This window comes from Opisthorchis viverrini, assembly GCF_000715545.1.
Source record: "Opisthorchis viverrini unplaced genomic scaffold opera_v5_147, whole genome shotgun sequence".
NCBI lineage: Eukaryota > Metazoa > Platyhelminthes > Trematoda > Opisthorchiida > Opisthorchiidae > Opisthorchis > Opisthorchis viverrini.
In genome coordinates, this window is record NW_008751803.1 from 734,393 (window position 1) to 757,301 (window position 22,909).

The 22,909-nt window shown below is 43.9% G+C and overlaps 2 protein-coding genes across 2 annotated transcripts in view; one reads left to right on the plus strand and one right to left on the minus strand.

Moving 5' to 3' along the window:
* The window catches only part of T265_06797 (hypothetical protein), a gene marked incomplete at both ends in the record, with an annotated part of 99,192 nt that overhangs the window by 18,216 nt on the left and 58,067 nt on the right, over window positions 1-22,909 (minus strand). Inside the window, 13 exons of the mRNA XM_009172162.1 lie at window positions 1,401-1,562; window positions 2,470-2,610; window positions 2,718-3,122; window positions 5,225-5,525; window positions 6,553-6,693; window positions 10,412-10,584; window positions 15,393-15,585; window positions 16,332-16,524; window positions 16,751-16,965; window positions 17,397-18,067; window positions 18,444-18,972; window positions 20,249-20,502; window positions 21,275-21,544. Of these exons, the coding sequence (XP_009170426.1) occupies window positions 1,401-1,562; window positions 2,470-2,610; window positions 2,718-3,122; window positions 5,225-5,525; window positions 6,553-6,693; window positions 10,412-10,584; window positions 15,393-15,585; window positions 16,332-16,524; window positions 16,751-16,965; window positions 17,397-18,067; window positions 18,444-18,972; window positions 20,249-20,502; window positions 21,275-21,544 (3,648 nt within the window). The remainder of the gene's footprint in view (window positions 1-1,400; window positions 1,563-2,469; window positions 2,611-2,717; window positions 3,123-5,224; window positions 5,526-6,552; window positions 6,694-10,411; window positions 10,585-15,392; window positions 15,586-16,331; window positions 16,525-16,750; window positions 16,966-17,396; window positions 18,068-18,443; window positions 18,973-20,248; window positions 20,503-21,274; window positions 21,545-22,909) is intronic.
* Window positions 2,917-22,909, plus strand: part of T265_06798 (hypothetical protein) — a gene marked incomplete at both ends in the record, with an annotated part of 79,632 nt that continues 59,639 nt past the window's right edge. Inside the window, 4 exons of the mRNA XM_009172163.1 lie at window positions 2,917-3,098; window positions 6,700-6,758; window positions 9,215-9,332; window positions 15,525-15,660. Of these exons, the coding sequence (XP_009170427.1) occupies window positions 2,917-3,098; window positions 6,700-6,758; window positions 9,215-9,332; window positions 15,525-15,660 (495 nt within the window). The remainder of the gene's footprint in view (window positions 3,099-6,699; window positions 6,759-9,214; window positions 9,333-15,524; window positions 15,661-22,909) is intronic.

Sequence of the window (22,909 nt, forward strand, 5' to 3'; positions counted from 1 at the left end):
TTGTTCTTATTACGGCATTCCTACTGTCATTCGCTGACATGCTATGCCCCATATCCGAACAAAATATTAGTTGTTTGGTTAGACTGAAGTATGGTACTCGCTATTATTCACGGGTAAAAATAACCCATGCCTAGAAGGCATGACAGTGCGATATCGGTTCTCTGATTCAGTCGTGGACAGAGGTAGCAAAGAAAATACTGTGTGTCGGTACCATTTCCAAGGTCTTTTCAACCGCAGTGGGGGGTCACATATGCAGCGAGTGAATGAGCGTGCAAACCAGAGTTGTATTCTCAAAACTCATTCTAACTGAACGGTACACAAGATGCAACCGAGTCACGTAGATAAGACCATCTTGTGAACAAAGGCCTGGCAGAAATCACTACTTGTGTGACGTGTATTGTGGTTGAAGTGTCCTCACTGCCAAGCGGGATGGCGAAAACAAGTTCTGTGAACCGTATTTTCGGGCCTTCTTGTCGTTGTGCAAGCCCCTCTCGAACGTACGAGACAGGCACAAACGGAGCATCCATCGGATGTGACGGAGATGGTGATGGGGCTGGCGGTGGGGGTGTTTCGAACTCCGGTACACTTGCTAGGCAGTGAAATCAACTGAGTCACTACGTCGTGGCGAAATTCACTTCGACATTCGTGGAAAATACTGCGACACAGGCTAAACGGCAAGATTGGACATAAACGGGTACTCGAAAGACGTGACCAGTTCATGTACCATGCACAAAGTCTGATGAATAGATCACTAATCTAGCCGCTTCCTTGCCTTGGGAGAAATTCTTGGGTGAATGTGTAGGATCAACTTGGAATGGATTGCTCGTTTGTTATTTCAAACAACACAACTATATGAAGTAAATGTCAGACGGCACTGACGACGCTTTATGTAGCATGAAATTCTGGTTTTTGAAGAACACTTCTATCCAAGTAGGAGAAAGACAATGGCTTTAAGGTTGCAGGAATAATGTGTGTTCAATACGGTCTATTCATTCGTCGAAATTGCTCCCATTAGTTCTGGATTCGGGATCCCAAGAAAATAACAATATTTTACCGGGTGCACCCGGTAATTGGAGCGAATTTGATGTTATACTAATAATTTTATTTGTGGCTGGATATTTGTGGCAGGTGTTCTATTCTACGGAGGGCTTCACCAATCACATTTGGTGGCTTTTGAATATACATATACATATATACATATACATATGCATATATATNGCATATACATTCAGGCTCGAACTCTCGGACTTCGCCATAGAAACATAAGACATCTCAACTTACCGCCAATACTGCACTCATTAGTTACCCTTCACCTAAGTAAACTCAAGTGTAGTTAGGACTGATACGACCACGAACACCAGATCTGTCACGGGAACATATCAGCGACGGGTCTTACTCACCTTGTCATATTCGTTGACAAACATTTGCAGCTGTCGTACAGATATACGCAAATCGGATTCGTTGAAACCGTATGGTATGTTCCAGCCAAGAGGACCAAATTTACGCCGTTCTTGCACAAGAGCATGGAAGAAGCACAATCCGTAAAGCAGTTTCTCGAAGGTCTACGAGTAGATTGAGGAAAACCAATGAAAAGGAGATTAGAAGTGACGTTTTTGAGTTGCGATAGTCTGCAGTTGATGACACTGGCTAAAGCTGGACTGCTTCACAGAAGTGTATTATCATGCAGTCAGTTCTTGGCCTAATCTCTTTCGGGCCACATGCACTTTCAGTAGCAGTCACGGAGTGGAAATAATGATTGTATATCCTTTCCCTTTATGAAATAACAAAAATTAACGGGGTGGCCGTCAACATCCAAACCCGAAACTATCGTTTGTATTTTCGTTTTCCATAAGACTTGGTTTGCGCCTGATCAAGAGTTCCAACACCTTCATTCTCTTATTTGTGCTTCGAAAAGACTGAGGATCAGATCTGAAAAGTGCTTTGACCCTCTTTGTGTGTCGTATCGTGCCGTGCCCCGCCACCTTGGTGATCAGTCGTTTCAACTAAGCATTCATTCAGCATGTCATGTTAACAAATAAAATATCAATAATTTGAAAATGATGCGACCGGAAATTTCAGTTTTGTTTTGATTTAATTGAAAACGAACACATTAGTCGCTTGCAGACCAACCCGTGTAGGTCCGAATCACGTTTCATACTAATACAGTCCGTGTTCCTCTGCTGTCTTATATGTTAGGTCTCTTTCCAAAAGAGGTAAAATCGGAAAGTGAACCGTATAAAAATCGATTCTACTGCAATTAGGGTTCAGCTAGAACTACCCAATGAGACAACATGTTGATACTGTGGTCAACTACGTATTCTGATAAAATCGCGTTCATTTTCAGAAGCAGGATTAACAGGGTTGATGCAGAATCGGTTTTGTGGGATGGCATTTTATAAGTGAGTTGACAGAACCGACCAGAAATCTTCAGTCGGTGGGTACAGATGCAGAAACAACAATTATACTCACTTCCTGTTTACCATCGCAACCTCCGAAAAATTCCGGGTCAGAAATTGGATCATTCAAATAGGACTGGAGTAAGTTTTGCCTGAGTCCTGTGGGTGGTTCATTGGTCATCTTCACTCCGTTTTGTAGCACCGTGACCGGAAACTACATAAGGAATAAAAATGGTGTGGATATTTGGGAACATACAAAAACACTAGGAGCAAACCTATACACAGTAAGTCCACTGATACTCAGATTGCTTGTAAACTAACCTTCGGTGAGGGGTAACTTGTCAACCAGAGTCGGAAAGTCCCGTTCGTATTCTCAATTGTCAGATCTTCGCAAATCTTCTCCAAAGCAGGCATCCAACTCACGGCTAGATGGCAGTTTTGTAAGAGCACCCACGAGCCATCTGCTTTTCCCTGAGCAATCATGTTGGCTGCAATCGGACCTTGACCTTGTCCAAGGCTGATGGACTGGAAACGGGCACCACCGAAACCCTTGTCTGTAGCGAATTTGAGCAAAGCCATAGTCGGATCTGCACCAGGTGACAAAATGAACAGCAACGGAGTCGTACAGCTCGAATCCTGGTACGTACGCGCCAAGTCGAACGGAGGAGGCTCAATGAACTTGCGTCCCAACTTTTCGCGAACGTAATTTAGCACCCCAGGAACGACCTATGAACAAATTTCCAAAAAATGCAATAGAACAGGCAAAAATGCACACAAAAAAGGTCTTTGGTTAATGAAAAGCTTAATTACTAACCCGGTTACTGTTTAAATAAATCAGCTTTATAAGTCGTGAGTATCAGCTACTAAAGAGGTGTAGCTTACCGTATTACAGTGTCGATCGTCATTCCATGAACATTAAGGTTGCAGTTGGAAGAGCCGCTTTGGTGCGACAACAGTGACCCGTTTCCGGTACTCGTCTCATTACTTCATGGAGGGCCTCCAGTTAGAAGTTGCAGGATAATTAAAACTTAAACAAGGTAACACGGTCCCAGTGGGAGCAATGGGTCCTCACAGTTCCATTTATAAGGTAGAGGTGTTATGCTCGCTTGTGTTTTGCAAGTAAAGGCTTGACAAACAGAGATATCAACATCAACGAATTCGCCTTCAGACTGGTATCATAAAACAAATATGTTGGCAATATCAGTTTCGCCATTGGAAGTTTGGAGGGCTGTTAATTACACATCCCTTGGTAAATGTAATAAGAAGGCTACCGGCTTTCTGTTCGGTTGGGCAAATAGTCGGTGGACTCACTGCTGAACAAGCTTTCGCTTCGGATAAGTGAGTTTTAAGGAAGAAAGAGAACTGATCAGTAAGATTTTGCACATCCGACTTGATCAGTGCTGAAAGTCAGTTAGTCGGAAGTCCTTATTTGTCAGTTAGTGTGGATAACTAACATTTACGACCGATGGTTTGGGAGGAATTATCGTCATCCGGATTTGGGGACTTGCACCTCCGGCTCAGAGTACTCCAATGGAACATTCTTCTCGGAATCGTTCACAGATTTTGTTGATCAGTGTTAAAGCGTGCTAGGATAACTGGAATTGGGTTGGGATGATGAAGTAGATCTTGGTCTGCTTTGGTTCTATACTTTATAGTCAGACTATTTTATTGATGAACTCACTCCTCCACGTGTCAAATTAGCTGATAAAAAAACCGTTCTCCAGGTACTTGCCCGTTCTGAGTCCTCTGTTCTACTCACACTGGAGTGTTTGGCGAATTCCACCGCCCCGGCCACCAGACCCTGTGGAGTCATTTTTCTGAAAATTTCACATTTTCCAAGTCCATTGTTTAGCGTGTGCCCTGCATTTGTGGGGCCTTTAACTGTTGCCTAATATTCATCTGTTTCGTAGTGGCACACTAGTGCACCGCCTATGCTCGCCGATTCCGGTGTGTAGCTCCCTTGCTGTCCGATCCATTTAGACCTTTGTGCAATCGTTACATCTTATTTTGTGTCACACAGTCCCTAGTTCTACCAGGCGGGATCTCATCCTACAATTGCCTAAATTTGTCCTCTTCTGGAATGCCACTCCGACGTTATCCTTAATCAGCACCCTTCTAGTGAAATCAGACGTCCCTTTTTGCATGGGGTGACTGCTGTTCCGACCCACTTTCTGTCGGGTTTGTATTCCGGCCAATAGCCGTCCTGGTCGCCGCCTAATTAAATCAAATAGGTATCCGCTGTCCTAAAGTCACCTTTTTTAAATATCAGTTTGTGCTGCTCTCCGAGTGACCTCCACTATGTACAGCGCTCACGCTCGACTAAACATTAGTGATACTATGTTAGTGCGCACTGCCTTTAGATGTGGTGACGACTTTGCCACCCCAGTGTCTATTGGTTTCTGGTAAACAGGAGTTAATAATTTCATACCCATATATAAATTTAAGGTTTATATGAGAGTCATATATTAGTTTGGCGCCTCTTTTGTGTTCCACTATGGGACAAACTCAGATCTGCGCGCTGTTATTTGTACATTCAAATTATTTAGTGCTGAGACAATAGCTAGAGAGAAAGATATCAACAGGCATCCGCGATATGAACTTGAGTCCCACCCTCCGTATCCTGTGGAAAGCTTGATGGCAACCTAGCTGTTTTATCAAGCGGTCTATCCATCTTTCGAACTGCAAAGCCTCATGTATTGGGCAGCTGAACGTACTTTTTTCTACGCTAAGCGCAGCGGCCATTTTCAAAAACTACTTGTTCAACCCGAAACAAGAGGAACGCATTTCTTAGTTGTGTGTTCACTGGCAGAGAAATCTAACTAGCTCACCTTATCGGGGCGGATGCACCGTAGAACGATTAACGCACGGAAAACGTCGACCTTGTCCCAGGGTGGAGGCAATGGAGTCTCGTGTGGATCTTTGCTGTCATAGTAACGCTTCCACTCCGTCAAATGGGTCTCGAAGTGTTCACGGAATCCTTTGAAGCTCTTCAATGAACTAAGACGACAGATCTCATCCCAACTTTTGTCTGATAACCAGTTGCTGGCCGGATTGGCCAGTTTATTCTCCAAGCCAACACCACCGGTAAGGAAGAAGAGGAATTCACTCATTTCTAGCTCTCCTCTCGACCTGGATACATATAAATAAGCAATGGAGTAAGTGGAACGAATAGTTGAAAAGTTGATACACTTTGGCATCATGATACCTTAGTGGAACGGACATCAATAACAAAACAAGGTGTGAACTACTGGATCTTACGGGAAAATCCCATCAACTAGAATTTGAATGGAGTTCAGCTGTTCATGAGGACCGAATAGTTTTTAATCGAAACTCCCTTAAAGTCAACTTCTGGGAAGAAATTAGACCATGGGACCTTGAAATAACACCTCAGCCAGCGTACAAACGAATAGTTCATACGAACGGAAATCAAGTTATCGTCCTGTCCGTCACCAACCGACCGCTTTTTGATGAGCTAGCCTCCGATCTGTATCTCAATTACAGTATACCGACAGAGGTCTGGGGGAATTCACTCAGTGCAGGCATTTTTTACTCCATTAAACCTGTCCTCATTCTTCCATGTTGTTTTTGCAGGGCTGACTTCCCCCTGAGGAAAGATTGCACCAGGCGTTTCGCAAAACAGTGCATTTTTGTCACCTTTACTGTTGTGAAGTGTCAATTACGAGGTATTCTTTCAAACAAACCTGATGAACAGCTATTGGGAGAAGAAGGCAATGTGTTCTTTCTAAGCTCTTTCTGTATACTTCCTTCATAATTATCTGTTCTTTTCACCACGCAAGATTCACCTCATCACACGAATTCCAGTCTTCATGGCTCTATCATTGCTCTCAGTCTTATTCAACCATGATCTAGTCAATGGAAGTTAAACCACCCCGAAACTCAAGCAGTACCGCTTCGTTCTGCTTCAGACTGTTAAACGAATAGAGTCGTTGTTTGACAGAGCAGTGCTGTGATACTGCATTACGTTATTTAGACTTGAATGTATGAAAGAAATCGGCTGTGGGCGACAATGCTCGTGAGGTTACTCTTCCTTCATTGATGCACTGCTGCTAATTCGAATCGCTTAATGTGACGAATTAAGGGTAGAGTGGAAATATAACTAAGCAAGTGAGAATGCGCAGACGTAGAGGTGACTCACATCAGGAGTTTAGCACACAGCACCAGGGAAAATAACAACTTGTGAGCTTCGAACAACGAACGACAGACGTTCACGTAGAGACTGTAGGTGAAGTGGTCAATCAGGTAGCGAATTCGCTTTTCGATTATTTTTGATTTGTTGCTGTAGAGAAGAAAAGGAAGATCAAAAACCATCTAAAACCACTGATAGACTAGAGCCGAAAGCAAGTACGTACGATTCTACCATGGTGTAGCTCTCAGCACAGAGGTACAGTGTAACTGCACGCACAAAATAAGGTTTGCTCAATCTACTTGAACCAGCCCGAAGCTCCTTACACACTCGTACAATACAGCAATACTTTGACAAACGTCGATAAAACCAGAAGATCACTTGTTTTGACGAATTTCTACTAATATCTAGTCATATTGATCATATCACTTTCACAAACAGTTCTAAACAACTTTATTCTTCAAATTATGCTTTCAACAACCCCAGCAACCCTCGTGGTTTGTGCCCAGGATCAGTGGATAAGGCCGTACTACATTTATAACCGTCCATGTTTGTGTTGGATCTCACGCTCGACACATAAGTGGGCAACATCTCATGTGCGTGTCGACTTTGACCACAATGGTCTTCGAAGCTAAAACAGTAGGGGGAATGCCCGAGGTTCAAGAATGGATGACCATGCCCCTCACGTTCAATATAACATTTCCAGATGGGGATTGTTGGAGACTGCTAAAGCTTGGCTGCTGATCAGGTGGCACTTGATCTGTCCGTCAAGCTTGGCATTTAGCTTGCAAAGGTTTCGTCACCGTGTGAAGGGATATCGTCAGTGCGCGTTTGGGTGGGCCAGTTAAGCTACCCGAACAATCATTATTCAGACACATTGCGAATGCTAAAGCTTCTCGCCCCGACTCAACCACATTACGTATGAACATCTTTACAGACTTAAATTTCTTCTAAAAAATCCGCAGATTTCCACTGCTGGACAAATGAAGGCCGCTGAGGACTGGCAATATTGCCAGCCGTACTCCATGAACTTTATTATACAGTCAGTCGATCATAGACAATTCAGTCGAATTCTGATGTGGCGACCAACTAATCTGTTTTGCCAACGTATAAGTCGTTCGGTTTGCTCAGTACCATGACGATAAAATACACTGTAAGGACACATTTCAAACGAGTTGGTTCCAACGTCAGAATAAAACGCATGCAAATCTTGCACCCGGGTTCATCAAGTGTCCATAATTGGACGACATACTCCAACCAGAACTCCAACCAACAACACAAACCCAGAGACTGAACAATAGAGTCTTATTTTGTCAATGTCTGTTCTTCTCTCCTCTGCTTCGCTTCTTGCGCTCTACGCCGGGCACCTAGGCACATGTAGTTACAGTCTCGTCCAACGAATTAGGACCTAAGTCGGTCACGAGCGACTGATCAACAGTGTGATTAACTCGCACGTAGGCAAGATATTGCGCCACTCATCAATCAATCGCAGAAACCGCCTCATATGATCACGTGTTGACTGGCTCCTCGAGTGACGACTGCTCAGACAAAAGTTTGGCTCATCGGGTGGTTTTCACTTTTCCTCAGAGTTAGTTATAGACTCTTGTCCGCCTGAGGAGAGTCTTGATTCCCAGTAAGGATGAAAGAATTGTACAGAGCTTCTCAGTTTTTCAGGGTGCACCTCGCTTACAGGACGAAATCTGAATTGAAAATTCACAAGTCTCTTCACAATACCAACGAGTTATGGAATAAACAGGGTGTATGGCTGTTCTGCTGCAGTTATACGTTAAGACCAGTCAACCTATTCCCATGTAGTTTTCACATCCAGTCCCAGGACCCTGAAAAACCACATTTTGACTGTCAGTATTCCGCAGTCCTGTGGATGCGCCTAATTTCTCCCGCATGTTATCGACACAGTGGATGGCACAATTAAGTTAGAACGAAGTGGTCGGTAAACAACCGATCTGACCACGACCATGCGATCGAATTTGACTTAAGTAGAAGTTTCCCATAGAGAAAGTACTAAGTAACGCGCGACACTCAAATAGGCAAATTAAATTATCTGCAACTGGCTAGGTTGCAGCAACTTGAACTAATCAAGCAGTAAATCTGAGACTGAATACTTTTTACGACCAATCAAGGGTAATTCATACAATTTTGTCACTCAGTACATCAGATTTATTGGACCAAGTTTGGCGGACGGAGAGCCACGGGGGTTTGCCAAAACATTTGCCGTCAAATGCTTAATTTGCTATAGTCGATCATATATATTTAGAATAGTTTTCGTTTAAATACGGTCAACACACTTCACATATGTAATGATGACAACAGTGGTCTGGATGCCTGGATGTCACCCCGGCGAAAATGATGCACAAAACATAAGCGGTATTTCCGTTGGAACAGCTTTTGTGTTTGCAAACTAGTTGTTTTATCCTACTACACCACAGAGAAATCGTTTAGCTGTAACATCCTTTCGGTGTCTGGCTGTCATGTTGCCAGAAGGAAGCACGAGGGCTGGGATACATCCAGGTCGCCCAAGCCTAGACAGGGCAATTCGAGAGGCAGAGGTCGGGTTCGAACCATGGACCTTCTAGTAAGCAAATTCGCGCTATAACCACTTGAGTCATTTCAATGGCCAATGGCAAACACTTTAGTTATTATTTTCTTCATAAAGCTGAACCTCCGAACACCTACAACGATCCTAGGCACGTTGCGTTTCTCTCCCAATCCACTGAATCTACATTAAACCTGTTTTTCGCCTTGAAAAATACCATAGCCTTTTTCTCTGCTCGGTAGGTGACAGTCGTAGGGAACGGTGGAAAATGATTCATTTGCGCTGTTCATATTTGCTCAACTCCACATGGGCAGCTGCCCATTCGTTACACACCAATTCAGACTGCCCTGGGATTCCGAAAACGCATCCCACCGAAAGTAAACTAGTTGGTACGGCGTGGTGATTGGTACAAACTAGCCGAATCAGGATGGAGTGTGCACACCCACACAGCCATTTCGAGTACGGGTTACGCCTCCATTGAATATTCGACTCGGTGACTCATCCGACGGTAGGGCAAACAGTATTCGATGCTGCTCAGTGTTTTGCCTGCAAGTCCTGTGGCGTTCCCAAGCCAATCGCTCGAGAACGCGGCAGTGACTTCGCTATCGAGGTCATACCAGTGAGGTGACATCCGGTTGCTAGGCCTATGACGGCAACGCAAGTACCTGAAGACAAGGCTGACACTCTTTCATCCGCCGAATCGGAACGGGTCTGCGTACGGGTCTTAGAAACGCTAACTACGCTTGTCTGAGTACGTGGCGTGTGAGCGCGTAGGCACTGGTGTGACGTCAGCAACCGAGCCCACGGCAGTCAAATTTTCGCCGATGGAACGATGTGTTCGATATCTCGCTTGATACAGAAAAGGGCGAAGGGTGAAAATGGCTAGCAGAAATAAAACAGATGAACAAACAAACAAAATAGCTACCCCAAAACAGGAGCTGGGAGAGATGGACCTCTGGATAGAACAGACAGGAAGACCGACCATATTTCAACGAAAAGTTGAGAGCAACATAATCCTCAGTTTACAATTAGAGCATTATCCATATCTGACACATTCAGCCTATTCAGTGGAAGACTTCCTGACGAAGTCATTTCCTTTTGTAGTTGCGTTGTTTCTGATGCTGTTCTCATTCGCTGATAAGCTGTTTGCATTAGGTGTGTCAAATTCTGCCTACAGAGTATCACACAGACAAAAAAAACTTATGGCTCTGGGATAGAAGCACAGTAGAGGCTACTAAAATGTGGCTAATCGGTTGGTATAACAATGGCCATTTCTAAAGAGTGATAATCAACATGAAATGATCAACACTGACTAACCTGTCGTGAATAGAGTTGATAAACAGATTGACAAACCATGTTAGAGAATACTGATACATGGGGTCAATATTCGGCAAATCTGTTATGGAGAAGAACAGCACAGCTGAATGCTTGGCAATTGGTGCGTAGTCCATCCGGGTACTGTCAATCTTCTTTTGTGTTTCTTCTGCCACCTGAAACGCACAATTTTCATGGGACAATGAATAAGTGTGGCAAAACAGACGGTTTGTTTAGCAACAGGACTGATGAAGAGGACCTCTCCTACCACTCAGTTGAGTACCGTTTAGAGGGCTGGGTCTTGGTACGAGGTCCGTACAAGTTTGAGACTTACAACTATTCTTTCAGCGGACCAATTTGGTTCTAACGGATGATTCAACTGAATCCAAGCTGAATCGCTAGTTTCAACCACTCTACTAGTGGTACCTAACCAAGAAAATGATCATAAGCACTCTATGGTTTTATTGGTCCTTTCAATTGCAGGGTTCTCACACAATACCTGTTATCAGCACGGTGAAGCATTCCCACATTGGGATTCAGGAAACTAACGGTACGCTTCGTCAGACAGCTGATCGATCTACCGTTCGGGTGACCTCCAGCCGAACGTCGAACTAGGTCACAGTGCCTTAATAGGGGTCTTAGCGTTCGGACAGACCACTCTGCGTACTGAGACAGGTAACGGAGGGTAGGGAACTGTACTTGCACTCTGCCGAACGGTGAAAAAACTAACTGGAATGAAGATTGAGGTGGTGTGGGATGAGTAAATTTTCTGTAAAGGGTGCGCAATGAGCTGAAGGGAATGTCTCCTATCAAATGACTAGACAACCGAGACAGGTAGCGTAACGAGCTAGCTTGTACAAACGGAAAAATCGATCGAAGTGGTTAGCCACGTAGAGTGAAACGCACACGCTTAATGGGCGAAAGTGGTTGGCTTGTCTAACGTAACAGTCTTCGGGTAGCCACTCCACACATAGTAGATGTCACAGGGCCAGACTTGAGTGGCAACAAACTGTGATGTGATTAGTTAGTCTCGGATAGCATTCAAATTGGAGGACAATAAGTCGATAGAATTAGTGTACAGGAATTTTTGGACACTATGTACCCGGTTGCTGCCTGAAATAATTAAACAAATGAATTTGCGGTGATATACGCCAACACCCGGACCTGTTTGCAGTTGGCGAATGGAGCAGCGAAGCCTGATCATAACTCTTGAGACTATCAGCGGTCATTCGAACCTTCATGTTTGCTTTTTGCCGTCAAACTAATCGTATGGGATGGAAATGCACATTTACTGAAACTAGGGTCAGGTACACAACCGCATTTGTTACCGGTCTCGCTGAAGTACAACTAATCAGTTTGTCGAAACGATATGAAAACGCTTGAATTCCAGGTTTCTCGTTGCAAACCACTGTAAAAAACAGGGAATGCTATATTAAATAACCTCTTATAAAGGGAGTTAATGCGTCCACGACAACTATTAGCAATTATCAAATGTCACATATTTGTTCACCGAGTACGTCAAACAGTTAGCCGCGTCTGACAACTAATCAGGTACCACCAAACTCCCAAGTACGACCACACTCATAGAATAAACAGCATTGTCTGCAGGTGGAAGAAAACACTCCTGTTGGTGGTGACGATGACGACGATGATGGTCGAACTGTTCTAATGAACGGACACGAATAATGGCCGCATAGAATTCTCCAGTCATGAATTGGAGTCAGTTGCGATTGTGCAGTGGCTATGAGAGCTGAAAATACATCCTGCTTGACGGGTAGCACAATAATAACCGGAAAGAGGAGGGATCTTTTGCAGATAAGCCCCGCCACCAATGCAAAAATGCATGTGCGGAAAGTCAAGCCCCGCCACTTTTTGCCATCTGCAAATTAATGTATGCACACAACCTTGACCTATTTTTGATGAAAACAATTCCTTATCCGCACCAGGCTCATTTTGTGCAAAAATTTTCCCCGTTAGGACGTAAAACCTTAAATGAACTTTCTGACCCCTTCAACTCTCGTTCGTGACAAGGAGACGGCAATACGTTTTTTGCAAAACCACGGAGTGATCCATCAGCAGCGTTTGTGGAACAGTGACCACCAATGGTACTTTCAACTGTTCATGACAGATGGATGTGTAATGCCCGACAGTGCCGGCAAGAAATCGGTCTTCGAATGGAAACTTGGCTGGAGCGGTCTAGGATGGAGTTTAGGACAGTAATTCCATTCATTTATTGCTAGTCCAAAAATATATCGAGGAAATATCTCTCCAGCAGTGAATTTCGGAGGGATCTGATGGGAAACTAAAGAGGTGTTCATGTATGCAGTGCCAGATCCAGCTGCGGCCACTTTGATGGATACAAACAATCCTGGCCTGCATCGCTCCCGGCTCAGTCATCATTTCCGATATGTGGGCATCATGCCAAGGAATTGAAAAGATGACTGACATGAATTATACTCATGAAACGGTTAATCATACCGAAAACTCTGTGGATCCAACGATTGGAGCTCACACACAGACAACCGAATCTCTTTGGCAAGTCTACAAGATGCAGAATAAACCGCAATGCGGCACACACCAATCTTTAGTGGTCAGCTACCTGTGTGAGTTCTTTTGGAAGCAAAGGTACCGAAAAACGGACCTTTTAATGTCCCGATTTCACTGTGTTCAAGAAAAACTAAAAGTACAAATTTCATATCCTCTGTTTTCTAGTCTTTTTTTGGGTGGGTGGGGGGTTAATTTTCAGGCGGGTCTTATCTGGAAAAGATCCCCGGATTTGATGGCCATAAAATGTATAAACAATGATCAGAAACGGTCGCTAAAACGTCCGTCAGTACCCCGTTGACACAATTTCCATAGAAGTGCAAGTGACAGCCAACAGAACTCACAGTGCCCCTGACAGAACCCAACCGAGGGAAAACTTTTCAGCCTTAGGGGATTATCATCTAGTTCCAAAGTTGACGCACTACTTATAAGTTTGCTAAAAGCTCTATGACAGCCCACAACCGGTTTCACCCTTTTTGGGAGTCATCAAGTAGACGCAGTCCCCGAGTTCCCCTGGACTCTATGTTCTACTTGAACGAATAAGAGTCGACCAATTTTTCACACATTCAGTGGAAGCGGACTAGCATAAACGAGAGATTCGGCTAGATTCAGCTTAGCCTCCTGTCAAAACCAAATTTGTGTGCAAATGAGAGTATTTGTCAACATATAGTTCCGTTTTTGTAGACTTCGCCGTACACTACTCACCAGACAAAACGCACATAGGTCATCTGGCTCCCGAACAGATGCTTATTTACTGTGGTTCGCCACCATGTCTTGTCAGACAAATCATACTTTCACATTATGGGTCTTCTAGGCGCATCCATCACGTACCATAGCCCATCGTTCCAAGCTTGTTTGTCCCACTCCTTCTTCCTGTGTTGCCTAAATCTACTCGAGGTCATTTCGCGGTAAAACACCTGACTGATGTGGTCCAAATCAGTGCTTCCAGTTGACCGTTTAGACTAAAAACTGTGTTTGTTGATCATCCTAGAAACAGTACAAGCTGAACTAAGATATCTAGGCAGCTTGGCTAGCGTTGCTATTGATTTGGGTGCTCCTTCAAGTTCACATGTCTCTATCAGCAACGGTTATGCAACAATGGCCGCCAAATGACACTTTCAACTGTTTCTGACAGGTGGAGGTGTAATGCCCGACAGTGTCGGCAAGAAATCGGTCTTCGAAAGGGAACTTGGCTGGAGTGGTCTAGGACGGAGTTTCGGACAGTAATTCTATTCCTTTTTTGCTGGTCCAAAAATTTGGCAAAAATTAAATTCTGCTCAGAGGATTTATCTATTAGTCACACGGCCGCTGTTGACCGGAAGAACTTTCTTCGCTAAGTTTACGCCTCGCGGCTCTTGCAGACTTCAACAGTTGTCGGTAGACCATGTCTGCACGTCAAGTTCGATGAAACGCTAGTATGCAAATTATTAATAACATGTCCCAAATTCACTCTCTTCAATAAAAACTAAAAGTACAAATTTCCTATCCTCTTTTTTCTAATCTTTTTTGGGTGGCGGTGTTTAATTTTTCGGCGGGGCTTATCTGGAAAAGATCCAAGACGAGGGATGTGAGACATAGCCAGCTGATCGCGTGCCATGGCATGTCATCCTCGTGAAAGTGCACGAAGAAAGGTTTCAAGAAGACGGTCTTGTGAAAACCGAACCGAATAGTCAAGCTACACCGGAACTTTCAGTTGAACGAACCAGCTAGGTAGCCCTTTTACTGGGATTAACTCAAAGTCTGATCTGATAATCTGACTGCTCTAATTCGCGGTGTTACTCGAGCGGTGATTGGCATGCATCGCAATTGCGACATTTTATGCGTAGATAAAGCACGTGTTAGAAGATCATACGGAGCAGCTGCCTGAACAGTGATGACATCTGGGATCTATAGGACGATCGGGTAAAAGAAGCTCGCAACTGATCACTCCTCACATAGAAGGAGCTTCCAGATAAAAAATGCAAATTTGATGATTTCACGACGTGGTGAATTCGCAGAAAATAGAGTGTCTTTGCGGAAGACAGGACTATCAAGAACAGCGCTTTCATATACAGATCCCCTTCCTTTCCAATATCTATTAATGTGGTAACGGGCTGATAAAACTGAAATTGTGAAATTAGTGTTCCTAATACATTGGCTGTGACTGAGAACTAAACAATTCGGGGAGTCAACACCGGAATGCTGATTCTCAATCCTATTACTCACACGAAGTACTGTAGTTCGAAGAGTGTACAAAAATTGCATTGTAGTTTGACTTGGCGCACCATTAGTTTGAATTTTGACAGGATAACAGAAGCGAGTCATTAGTGAGAACTGACATCAGAACTGACTGCCCGGGTTTGCCTATGCGAGACAAAGGACCCATTTCTAATTACTCGTCGGAGTATGTAGCTAGCTGAACATCCCATCTGTCCCGATATGCGGAGCTTGTTTGATTTACCTTCTGTTTCTTCTGAATGTCATCAGATAACTGTTTGGATGAGTCGAGGATTTCAATAGCAGTTTCATTCTCCAGGATGTTTCCTTCTGACTCGGATAAGGTGGCCAATATTCGATCTTCTGTTTCTTTCAGCATACGTCGGTTGTTGGCGGTTGTGACGATTAGTTCTTGTCTGGCCTCTTCTAGTTCCGGTCTATTCACGGTGACAAAGAAAACAAATGAACGAGAAATCAGCACGTCTTTCTGGTTGATCGATGAAAGTCAAAGGGTGTTCGTAAACCTATTTTCTAACGTTTAAACTGGAATTCGATCAATGGATATCCTACAACTCGCAGGTTCATAAGTCAAGTTACACAGTTTGGCATTTCACTGTACACGTGACTCGGGGCCTGCAGGCACGACCCAGGAAGATTCAGAACGCATAATGTGATCTTTGATCCGATACCACCTTTCATTAGGTGTGCAGTCCATCCAAAAACTGCACCAACCTATAGTCCAGCTTGGGCTGTAATTTATTGGGCTAAACTGTATGTATCTATCATACGCATCAGCTACATGTAGGTCCATTGAGGATGGAAAAACTAGTGTTTTTTGGTTTCTCAGTATAGACTGTACAAGTTTCAGAAAGCGATGTCTAAAACCTAAGGTGAATAAGCAGCCGATTTTAGATCTCTGGAACTGGCACACGGTTGTATGGACAAGGCCGTCTGATCACCCAACGTGTGAGTTTCCCCATCGGTTGAAGGATCTAAAACTTCATTGTTTCGTTGGTATATCCGCTAACGGCCATGTGTAGGTATGACCGACCGCTTCAGCCATGAAGGCGCACAAACTGCACCAAGGTCCCAAAAATAACCTGGTGGTTCGCATGGACGCAGCTAAAATATTTTCGGATAAAGGTAAACGATTGATATTCATCAGGACAACAAATGCACTCACTTTTCTTTAGCAACCACAATTCCTAACAGTTGATCTTCCAAACCTTCTAGTGTAATCATAAAGTTCAACAGGGACACCTTCACTGCCACTTCGGGCAGGTAGTGTGGATTGCGTAGTTTGGTTGTGATGTACAATCGAAAGTCTCTGGAGTATTCAATGACATTCTCACCCAAGCGGATCATTTCGACACCACCTGAAATGAATGTTGGATTTGGTGGTCAGAGTAGACATAAACATATCAACTTCAAGGCCACCAGTGAGACTTCGATTGCCCATGTATCTTCTCAAGGTGCTAAATCAATGCTTTAGTTTCTGTGAATTTTGTATAATAAGATAGGCTCAAACAAATGAAGGAAATTGTTTGTAACACTTCCTCATCATTGCACCACTCATGGATTTTAGGGGTCGCGTTTCCTTACTTTGCTTGAATGTTTGCTTCAAAAGTAGAGGTTCTAAACTGGGATCCAAATCTTCTCCAACGTTCTCCAACAGCACCGGAGTTCCGAACTGAATTCCGTTTTCCAGGTTGCGCATGAAATCGCTGTCGGTCAGTTTCACCACGGTGATACCGGCCTCCTTCTCCATGTTCTTTATCCACTTGTTTGCCTGACCTTGCGGGTCGATCATGAGGGGCCTGAAGTGGTGGAACACATTAACAGGGTTTTGAGAATTTGGACATCTTTAACCACTGCAAGGTCAAATCATCCTGGACATTCAGCCATTAAATCTTTTCAGTGGAGATTTCACCATATTAGTCAAACTCGGAGAGTTCCGAACCCGCGCCCTTCGGCCAGTGGTTGGTAACGAGCGGCTCATCAGTAGTGTGATTAACTTACATTATTTTCAAAGAACGACTCAACCAAATCAATCAGTTAGGCTATGGACAAATCAATGGATCAACCAATAACTCAATCCAATAATCGCTCAACCCTTCGGAAAGTCAGTAGGTCACTCAGACAGTCAAGACTAGATGAATAAATTGAATTCCCTGTGTCACTGATTACTAAAAAGGGACAGCTCGGTAGCCTAGATTGCTGATTAAAATCATGATACTGCTCAACTTACCATCGTCTAGCCATGGCGACAATAACACTGTTATCAATGGAGAAGGCATCTCGCGGCAATCCATTGATATTCCACTGTTGAATCCTCACAGGATCTCCCAAGCAGTTTGTAAGGGAAAAGTTTTCGGAACAGGTAATCTTGTACTCGGTACATAATCGGATCCAGTCGTGTATACATTCCTCTCGAAAGACCGATGTGAATGGCCCTAGGTAAGCAATAACTCCAGCCGAAACCAGGATATCTCCCGTTAGATTACTGTACACTTGAAGGAGGTGGTCCGCCGCCTGACTCCATCGGTCTTTTTCACCACCAAGACCACCGATAAGTTTTTTGGCTCGCTCCAGCTTAGTAGCGCACAACAACACCTCTTCTTCAAGACGTTGTTTCTCGTCTTGCGTGGCTTGCAGCTGATTCTGCAAGTTTTCTAGTTTTTCTTCCACTTCGTGCAACGCTGCCTGCGTCTTTTTCAAAGCGGCCATATTTTCCGCCAATTCGGCCTCAGCTTCCGCAAGCTTAGCCCTCTTAGGTGCGACAATCTTGGCGACTCGGTCGTACTGCTCCATAGCCATGATCCACTTACAAAGACCTTCTGCAGCAGAGCTTGCACGGGCAACCTGAGCAGGATCGAAGTCCGGATTGACGATGTATTCTTTTCTGATACGTTGCATAATCTGAAATGCAAAAATGACATGGATAACGTATGCTTATTTGAATAGGTCTGAGCTGCATTCCAGATCACTAATCTCGGTTTAAGTAACCAGTTACATGCCTGGATGAAGTATAGTTACGAGAGTTAGTGGTGATAACTTGCACCAGCAGGCTTTTTGCAACTGTGCTATTACCACTAACCTGATCAGCTACCATTGCCGCAATCTTAGCTATCAGGATGATGCCATCTAACAGGATCATGATGGTTAGTGCCAGAAATAATTAATCTGTGGTCTATAGGAGTAAGTTCATAGTGCACTTATGCCCTCTGTTCACCATAGTATTGGACATAGGAAGCTTTAGCCTCATTAACGATGGAAGGGATCACAAATGACTCACGGCTGGATTGATATTGTCCTTGTCGAACTCACGCAACGAGGCCAAAAAGTTCATTTCACCCAAAAGCTTTTTGGACGGACCCCAGTAGTCATTGATCTTTTTCCCGGACCCAGCGGGATCGTTTACCTTATCCGGTTTGATATCGCGCATTACGCATACAGCTTCCATGACCAGCTTGACTCCGGTAGGAGGATTCTTCATTGACTTCACAATTGTAATATCTGCCGGTTTTAATGTGTCCAGTGCACAGAGAGCGGCGTCCAACGCTGGCTGTGCTTCAGCTAGGTCAGCCCGGCATTCTTCACTCAGTGCCTTTGAAGCGTCCGCTTTCTGATTGACAATCTCTTCCTCTGCTTTGACCTTGACTCGTTGTTCTTCGACTGCCACGGATTCCGTGGCAATGACGATGAGTAGGCTCTCGTTTTCTGCACTGGCTTCAACGAGTTGTGGTTGGAGTTCCTCAAGTTTGACTTGCATATCAGCTACCTGAGTAGAGGCAAACGCCAACTTGTCCAAGCCGTTCACATAGCTTTATTAAAACAAGCCAAGATGAGAAATAATGATGTGGTGTTTTGTGACAAATTCCGAACATGTCGGGTTGACTTAGGTGCGTGCGTCTTCTAAGCAAGATTTGACTATAAAAACTACTCAAACTAAAAAATGGAAGCTTCTGTGCGTGTACCGTTTTAAGCTACGCAAAGAAGGATAGCATAGCATGCACTCTATTAAGCTTTACAAACTATTTTTCACTTCCCAAACGCAATTATTGTTCTACATCGTTTAGTGAGACGATCCACATGGTCCCTAATGTAAGTCCAGTAAGCTTGTCTGACTTAGGTGGAGAGCGGACAATGTCCGACATACTCACCTAATGACGACACAGGTATTACTACTTAGTCATGGAGTTGCGGAATCGTAGTAGAAAAGACCTGGTACATTCGCAGACATCCAATAACCAAGCTGAAATTCCGACCAGGAAAATCGATATCCTGAAATATATGCTAAGACAAGATAAGTTTCACGACATCGGTTTATATGTGAAATACAGCTAGTTCAACAGATCACGAGTTTTAAACGAAAGATACCATTAGTATATGAGCTTTCATCGTGTGCCCATTAACGTAAAAAAATGAACAAGATAGTGGAATTAACCCAATGGGAAGTAGGGAGAAGTTTTCATCTTAGAAGTTAGTAATTCGTCGGCTCTCTTCAGTCCCCTCGCAAGGTGTCTGTCCTAAAAAGGGAACTGCGTTCTTTTCTAAAAGGTGATTCAGTTGGTGGTTCCCTTGTATTGGAGATCCAATTATGCGCTCACAGATTATTGTCATGTCTCGTTGTTTGAAGCGAATCTGTAGTGAATGTATCGATTGTAGTCCATATCGTCTAGCTTCAATCGCTGAGGCCCGCATTTCACCAATCAAAAACACCTAACATGACAAGCCGTAGCTACGTCGTTTATGCTACCTGAGCGATAGCCTCCACGGAACTGCTTGTCACCGAAAACACGACTGTTTTTTACGAAAAAAATATGTCAGTAGGGTACCTTTATCCACCTCTATAATGAATAAACGCAATGTATCATCAGAAGGTAATGCGTAGTTGGGGTTTTTACTTTTTATTGGGCCCGATAAGGTTAGCATTTTCAGGACGGGTTTTAAAGTATCACCTTTCTGAGCTGTTCAGTTTGAATCCAGTATGATTTCTGGTTCAGCGATTCGTATAGTCAGTAGATTAGATAATGTATTAGGCTGTATTGGTTTTCTTCACAGATGTGCAACCCACGCCCATAGATAATGCTCACTCACCGCGTCCTTGCTCGACTTATTTCATTCTGTTTTTGTGTTAACAACCGTTGGAAGCTGTCGATCAGTTCCAGGTATGAGGTTGGCGTCACGTAGGTTTTTCTTCCAAGGCGTCGCAAGAATTTATCAGCTAGTGAAGTTATGGAGGTGTGGAAATACTTGAACAAATGGACCGTCACGTTTCTCACTTCGTCATCCATATCCAGGTGCTGCAAGGCTTTGTGGGCAACTCTCTCCAGTGCATCTTCTGGCCAGGGCTATTTCGAAAAAAGAGGAAAATCAAGTAAAGTAAAGTAAAGTAAAGAGGAAAATCAGGTGGCAAGTAATGAGCGGTTGACATATCCTCCTCCTAACCAATCTATCGTAAATGTTAGTCATCCCCACTAACCAACGAACAGGACATCAGACTGAACACCCAGCACTGATCAAGTCGGCTAGTCATAAGAAATCTTGCGGATTGCTTCCCTGACTGCCTTAAAACCCAATCAACTTACTTACGTACTCAATTGGCCTGACGAAGCTTTTGTGTCAAAAGTGAAACACTGCCCGGCAATAAATCCACCGATTGTTTATCAAACATCTGAAACGATGACTTCCCAATCGGTCGCAAACATTTTCCAAGGGATCGACCTTTTTTTGAGAGTTTAATGGTGATTAGTGGGCATAACCACTAATTGTCACGTTTTCTCAATCGCGGTAAGTAACCGGAGTGATTGTTTTTAATATGCAGACAGTTGGCTAAGGCTGCAGCTGCATACGATACAACCACCACACAAAGTAAAAATATGTTTTCGAGAAATACATTCATTTGCAAATCAATTTGGTTTTCACGGGAGACTCAATTGAATCTCTCGTTTATGATATTCTACAACTGAAGGTGCTGCCCACAGGCCGCCTCATGATTCAGTTGGCACGATATTGGAGGTATTGCAGTGTATTTTCATGAAGGGTGCAGCAGTTAATTAAAGCGGGAAATTGTCTTAGTCGGTTTCGAAACGCCTCTCCGATCGGTGAGAATGCCATGACCACGTGGAGTTTCTCCTTGCATCGGTTTACGAAAAGAGCGTACAGCGCCAGCGGAGATAAATCTGCTGACTGTCCTACACCGGAAGCAGCCTCTTGAGCAGTCTGAACCATATCCATAACTTCAGCTTTCTCTTCCGAACTGTAAAGGTTGGGCACTTCTCCAGAGTTCAGTAGGTTATCAATATCTTCTAGAAATGACTCTTCTTTAATTTGTGTATCTGTCATGAGGAACACCGTCGGTTTGCCTTCACCGCCGGCTCGTTTGAGGAGGATCTGGCCGAGAATTAGAAGAGGGCAGAAATGGTGGGTGCATTCAAGCGAAATTTATATCACTGGGTAATTGGCATTAGATGGTGTTCAGTTATTTCAGACGAGTAACTTTGAGTACACTGTGCGCCTAGAATTACGAGGACAGTAAAACTGACTCCTTCCATGTAATCAGTGCTCGTTTGTTGGGTCCAAAGAGGCCCTATCAAACTTCCTAAAGATCACTTTAGTCGTATCAATGCAAAACAACTACAAGCTCACAAGGTAGTCTTTCTGATATCCGTCAGAAACTAGAAACTTGCTATTCGCATTCACTAGGTACTCAGCACTAAGCTGGTTTGTGCGGGTGAATTCACATTATGCTGGACAGGGCACAAAGCGCCTATACCACACATGTGATAGTTCCGCACCCTTGAATACGAAAGTACGAAAGTTCATCGGTATGTTATTACAGCGAGATGCACAGCAGGACTATGCTCTGGCTCACTTACTTGCTTGTGGATTGATCACCCGACTCTAACGCGCCACAGGAATTGTGAAGTAACTACGCCTCCAAACGCTCTTCTAGACAACCCGAAAAATCAGTAACTGTTAATAAGTAACCCTCTACAGCACCAACGTATCTGGTGGTATATTGATACAATAGGTATCCTGCCCTAGTACACCGCTAATTCAGCATGCCAAGATATCGAACACTTTTAATATAGGATGCCTGATTCCAATTAGAAAGACCTGCCAAATGGACATTCTTGTTCCCGATTTAAGGGAAGTGAACTTACGTTGAAATTGTTGCAAGTTCCGTCGGAGACAGTGCAATCCTCAATAATTATGAATGGGAGACCAACAAACCTGTGAGCAACCCGTCCCCAGTTAGTCGAATGTGGAGGTTATCAGGAGGGGTGTGTCTATGTTACAAAAACTCTGGATGTGGTGGTGAACCAGCGAAAATTATGCAGCATAGCATGAAAACTGCTGGACAATTTCTGAACGGTTTCAGCTGGTTGAGAGATTTGTAGAATTCACCCAGTGTTCCCTCCTTTTGGTGTGAACTCAGAAGAACAATTGCGCCATTACATGATGATGGCCTTTCAAACGAGAGTGATGTGAACGTGAATTATACGAGTCCAGCAATTATCAGCAACTAAAAGTGTTTGTATCAGTCGACATCTTAGGAAATCACCAGCTAAGCGCGTCAGCAAACGTACTCCTAACATAAAGGAAACTACTCACAAGGTTGCTGAAAACGCTTCGACAGCCCACGACCGGTTTCGCCCTTCTTGGGGCTCATCAGGTAGGCGCAGTCCCCGAGTTTCCATCAACCTTGTGTTCTACCCCTAACATGTTCTATCAAGAGCTGGAGTTTTTTTGTAC